We start from the raw sequence: 6,000 nt of genomic DNA on the forward strand, positions 1-6,000 counted from the left end.
TCTTGGCTCCAGATTTAAACACTGCTGTGCTGATTGATCGCGGCCGATATTTAAATTTGGCGCCCAAATCGGTGATTGGTCGGGGTCAGCGCCCGCGACCAATCAAGCACAGCGGTGCTTAAGTTTTGCGCTAAGATCAGTGATTGGTCGGGTCCGAAGACCGCGACCAATCATCGAATCGTCTTGGTGAGCAACGGGGAGCGGCGCTGCCTGTGCGGCTACTTACGCTGCGAGAACCCGGGACATAGCGGGCGCTCGCAGGAGAAGTATTCCGACCCGCAGCGCCGCTCCCCGGTCCTCCCTTGCGCATGGAGGTCAGCGGCGCTGGCGGTCCTTCCGCTGCTACCGGCCGGGAGATGAGCGCCTCGCGCCGCTCATCTCCCGGCTGCATCTCTGTCCCGCAGATGGGTCCGGCGGTCGAGGTCCTTCTGCTCTTGCCGGCCGGGAGATGAGCGCCTCGCGGCGCTCATCTCCCGGCTGCATCGGCGCTCAGCTCCGTCCCGCAGGTGAGCCGCTAACGGCCGCCATCTTTTTTCAGAAATCCCGCGGCGCTGATTGGCCGCTGCCGGACCAATGAGCGACGCGGGATTTCCTGGACAGACAGACAGACACACAGACAGACGGGATAAGACGATTATATAGTAGATGTAATGACAGCCATCTCCCCAGTGCCTTTACCTGACATGCAGCCCCATATCATCAATGACTGTGGAATTTGCATGTTCTCTTCTTGCAGTCATCTTTATAAATCTCATTGGAACGGCACCAAACAAAAGTTCCAGCATCATCACCTTGCCCAATGCAGATTCACGATTCATCACTGAATATGACTTTCATCCAGTCATCCACAGTCCACAATTGCTTTTCCTTAGCCCATTGTAACCTTGTTTTTTTCTGTTTAGGTGTTAATCATGGCTTATGTTTAGCTTTTCTGTATGTAAATTCCATTTTTTTTAGGCGGTTTCTTACAGTTCGGTCACAGACATTGACTCCAGTTTCCTCCCATTCATTCCTCATTTGTTTTGTTGTGCATTTCCTGTTTTGGAGACATATTGCTTTATGTTTCCGGTCTTGACGCTTTGATGTCTTCCTTGGTCTACCAGTATGTTTGCCTTTAACAACCTTCCCATGTTGTTTGTATTTAGTCCAGATTTTAGACACAGCTGACTGTGAACAACCAACATCTTTTGCAACATTGCATGATGATTTACCTTCTTTTAAGAGTTTGATAATCCTCTCCTTTGTTTCAATTGACATCTCTCGTGTTGGAGCCATGATTCATGTCAGTCCACTTGGTGCAACAGCTCTCCAAGGTGTGAGCACTCCTTTTTAGATGCAGACTAACAACCAGATCTAATTTGATGCAGGTGTTAGGCTATGTGCCCACGTTGCGGACCTGAAGCATATTTTTTACGCTTCTCCCTGGCGGAAAAATCGCATGCGGATATTACATGCGGTTTTCCCGCCAGGTAGAAGCGTTTGTGGGGCGTCTTTGCATGCATTTCCGCATGCGGGTTATCAAGCACTTCTCCAAGCATCACTTGGAAAAGTGCTTGACAACTTGTTCAGAATGGTAAAAAATAAAAAAATAAACTTTATACTCACCTTCTGATGCATCCTCTGCCCCGTCCGGAGTCTTGAGCGGCTCACGCTGTTGTGTGCAGGACCTGCGGTGACGTCATTGAGTCATGTGGTGGGTCACATGACTCAATGACGTGGCAGGTCCTTCAGACAACAGCGCGACGGAGGGAAAACATCGGAAGATAAGTATAAACTTTATTTTATTCTTTTTTTTACAGGTTCTTTGGTACCCAGGTCTGGATGAGAGTCTCCTCTCATCCAGACTTGGGTACCATCCGCACATTGATTCCGCTGCGCTTCCGCAAAATTAATGAACATGCTGCGGATTTTTGACCGCAGCATATATGCTGCGGAAAAATCCGCAGCATGGGCATTGACATTGCGGAATGCCATTGGGGACCATGGGGTGCGGATATACATGCGTTTTTCAAGCGTTTACGCTGCGGAAATTCCGCAGCATATACGCTTGAAAAACGCTACGTGGGCACACAGCCTTAGTTTTGGAAATGAAAATTTACAGGGTGATTCCATAATTTTTTCCTCAGAATTGAGTGATTCCATAATTTTTTCCCTCTGCTCGGTCTGAAAAAAATTACCCTTACTGAGTACCACATTTTTTTTCTTGATTTCTTTTAGTGTTTCTTAAAGCCCTAAAGTTGCCATTTGAAATGACTTTAGTTTTGTGCCATGTCTGTGATCTGCTTTTTTTCAACAACATTAAACAACTGAATGAACATCCTCCGAGCCCGGTGATTCCATAATTTTTGCCAGGGGTTGTATATGGAAATTCGGGCTAAAAAAGTTGCACATTTTGTACTCTAGTCACAACTAAAGCTGCATTCAAATGTGTTTTGGGAACCGTTTCCTGACCGCAGGCAGAGCAAGTAGTCAGTATGTAGAGCAAGGTCCGCAGACCACCTTTTGTCTGACCGCAAGGGGAAGCAATTTGGGAAGGGAGCCCTTTTATCAGTCGGTGCAGACCCTGAACCAGCAGGAGATGCATGGTTCTGCAGCCTGACAGCAATTTAAAAAGGCAGCAGAATTTTGAATGCAGCTCTGACTGTGACTGGAGCACAAGATGACATTAGTACTAATCATTTCTTTCTTTTCTCCCCCAGGTGAAAGCCGGTCTGGGAGTGAACGTGATCGGTCTGGGCATCATCATGGTCGCCATTAACACGTGGGGCATCAGCCTCTTCCAGCTGAACACTTTTCCGGACTGGGCCATGATCCAGAACAGCACTCTGCACTTGTGATCCTGAGGGTTTGGGGGGGGGGGGGGGTCGACACTCTGAACTTTCGGAAGGGGGCAGGAACATGGAGGCAGGAAACCAAACTTTGCACCAAAGGACTTCTATATGAAGGATATATTTAAAGGGGCAGCACCTCGCTTTGGACAATCCCTCCTCATAAGCCCCTGCTCGAGACCCTCTATACTTGGCCTAGAATTATATAGCCCCTTACAACTATGGAAGCTCCTGATCGGAAACCAAATCTTCTCCACCTGTAAATACTCTTAATAACCCCCAGGGTGAATATTTATTGCAGTACTTCGATGGTACAGACCCGGTCAATCATTGCGGGCTTAAAAATTAATAAGAGAGCGATGCGCATGCGCAACGACTGTCTCTTCATTGATGTTTGCTCAGAAATGTTGTGCCTCGTATAGAAAATGATGGAGATGAGCATACGCGCCCTCCTGTCTATTCCTGCTTGCCTAGTAATTTTTGGACCACCTATAAAAGTTAATGAAGAGATGAGTATGCTCGCCCTCCTCTCTATCCCTGCTTGCATAGTAATTTATGGACCATCTATAGAATTTAATAAAGAGATGAGCATGCTCGCCGTCCTCTCTATTCCTGCTTGCCTAGTAATTTTGGTACCGCCTATAGAATTTAATGAAGAACTGAGCATGCGCGCGCCTTCCTCTCTATTCCTGCTTGCATAGTAATTTATGGAACGCCTATAGAATTTAATGAAGAGATGAGCATGCGCGCCCTACTCTCTATTCCTGCTTGCCTAGTAATTTTGGGACCACCTATAGAATTTAATGAAGAACTGAGCATGCGCGCCTTCCTCTCTATTCCTGCTTGCCTAGTAATTTTGGGACCGCCTATAGAATTTAATGAAGAACTGAGCATGCGCGCCCTCCTCTCTATTCCTGCTTGCCTAGTAATTTATGGACCACCTATAAAATTGAATGAAGAGATGAGGAGGCGCACCCTCCTCTATTCCTGCTTGCCTAGTAATTTTTGGACCTCCTACAGAATTTAATGAAGAGATGAGCATGCCAGCCCTCCTCTCTATTCCTGCTTGCCTAGTAATTTATGGACCACCTATAGAATTTAATGAAGAGATGAGCATGCGCGCCCTTCTCTCTATTTATGCTTGCCTAGTAACTGTAGTAGCGCCTATAAAATTTAATGTAGAGATGAGCATGCGCGCCCTCCTCTCTATTCCTGCTTGCCTAGTAACTGTTGAACCGCCTATAACATTTAATGAAGAGATGAGCATGCGCGCCCTCCTCTCTATTCCTGATTGCCTAGTAATTTATGGACCACCTATAAAATTTAATGAAGAGATGAGCATGCCCGACCTCCTCTCTATTCCTGCTTGCCTAGTAATTTTGGGACCACCTATAGAATTTAATGAAGAACTGAGCATGCACGCCTTCCTCTCTATTCCTGCTTGCCTAGTAATTTATGGACCACCTATAGAATTTAATGGATGAGCATGCGCGCCCTACTCTCTATTCCTGCTTGCCTAGTGATTTTGGGACCACCTATAAAATTTAATTAAGAAATGAGCATGCGCTACGTCCTCTCTATCCCTGCTTGCCTAGTAATTTATGGACCTATAAAAGTTAATGAAGAGATGAGCATGCGCGTCCTCCTCTCTATTCCTGCTTGCCTAGTTATTAAATTTTATAGGCGGTCCATAAATTACTAGGCAAGCAGGAATAGAGAGGAGGGCTGGCATGCTCATCTCTTTATTACATTTTATAGGCGGTCCATAAATTAAGAGATGAGCATGCGCACCCTCCTCTCTATTCCTGCTTGCCTAGTAATTCTTGGACCTCCTATAGAATTTAATGAAGAGATGAGCATGCCAGCCCTCCTCTCTATTCCTGCTTGCCTAGTAATTTTGGGACTGCCCATAGAATTTAATGAAAAACTGAGCATGCGCGCCCTCCTCTCTTTTCTTGCTCACTTATCAATTTTCTCAGATGCCTCACAAATTAATAGAGGTGCGAATGTGCGGCCAACTCTCTATTCCTGCTTGCTCTGTCATTCTTAGCACGCCAATTGAAATGAGTAGAGAATTGCGCATGCACAGCCCGCTCTACTTTCCCGCTTGCTTAGCAATTATTGGCCATCCCATAGAAATGAATGGAAATGCACCGACGCGCTTGTCAATGTTTGGAGCGCTAATGGAAATGAATAGAGAGCACAGAGTATGCATGCCCACCTCTCAATTTCTGCTTGCTTGGCAATTTTTGAATCTGCTATAGAATTTAACAGAGATATGCGCATGCGCGGCCATTACTCCATTCCTGCTCGCTTACCAATTTTTGGAGCTCCCAGAGAAATTAATGGAGAGATGCGCGCCCTCCCCTCCTGCTCGCTTAGCAATTTTCTGGACTGCCTCAGAAATGAATAGAGATGCACATGTACGCCACATGTCTATTCCTGTTTGCTCTGTCATTTTTGGAGCTGCAATCTAAAGCAGTAGAGAGCTGCGCATGCATGACTCCCCTCGTTCCTGCTTGCTTAGCAATTATTGATAATTCCATAGAAATTATTCCATTCCAGATTGGCAATTTTTGGAGCTCTAATTGAATAGTGAGTGCAGCGTATATGCGGTCACCTTTCCATTGCTGCTCGCTTAGCAATTTTCTGAGCTGCCTCATACATGACTAGTAAGATGCGCATGCGCGGCCACCTTTCTACTCCTTACTCTGTAATTTTTGGAGCTACTATAGAAATAAGTGTAGCGAGCTGCATATGCTTAGCCTCTTCAGTCCTGCTTTCTTAGCAATTTTTGGAGCTCCTATTGAAATTAACTGAGAGGTGCGCATGCGTGGACACCTTACTCGGCAATTTTTGGAGCTTTCACAGAAATTAATGCAGACAGCAATGTATGTGCGGCCTCCACCGAATTCCCGCTTGCTTAGCAATTTTCCAAACTGTTGTAAAAATGAATGGCAACAAAATGCACATGCGCGGCCACCTCTTCGTTCCTGCTTGCTTAGCAATTTTTGGAGCAACTATAGAAATTGATGGAGAGATGCGCATGCGTGGCAAGTCTTGTATTTTTTTGGAAATCAATAGACAGCAATGTGTGCATGGCCACCTTTCCATTACTGCTTGCTTAGCAATTATTGGTGCTTTTTTAGAAATTAATGGAGAGATGCGCATG

The 6,000-nt window shown here is 45.9% G+C and overlaps 1 protein-coding gene across 1 annotated transcript in view; it reads left to right on the forward strand.

The window, feature by feature from the left end:
- Positions 1-4,509, forward strand: part of SLC13A4 (solute carrier family 13 member 4) — a 65,735-nt gene extending 61,226 nt beyond the window's left edge. The window contains exon 16 of the mRNA XM_073650191.1: positions 2,700-4,509. Within this exon, the coding sequence (XP_073506292.1) occupies positions 2,700-2,837 (138 nt within the window). The 3' untranslated portion in view covers positions 2,838-4,509. The remainder of the gene's footprint in view (positions 1-2,699) is intronic.
- The last annotated feature ends 1,491 nt before the right edge of the window (positions 4,510-6,000 follow it).

Source organism: Phyllobates terribilis, unplaced genomic scaffold (assembly GCF_046119375.1).
Source record: "Phyllobates terribilis strain yellow unplaced genomic scaffold, ASM4611937v1 Scaffold_10__3_contigs__length_209671492, whole genome shotgun sequence".
NCBI lineage: Eukaryota > Metazoa > Chordata > Amphibia > Anura > Dendrobatidae > Phyllobates > Phyllobates terribilis.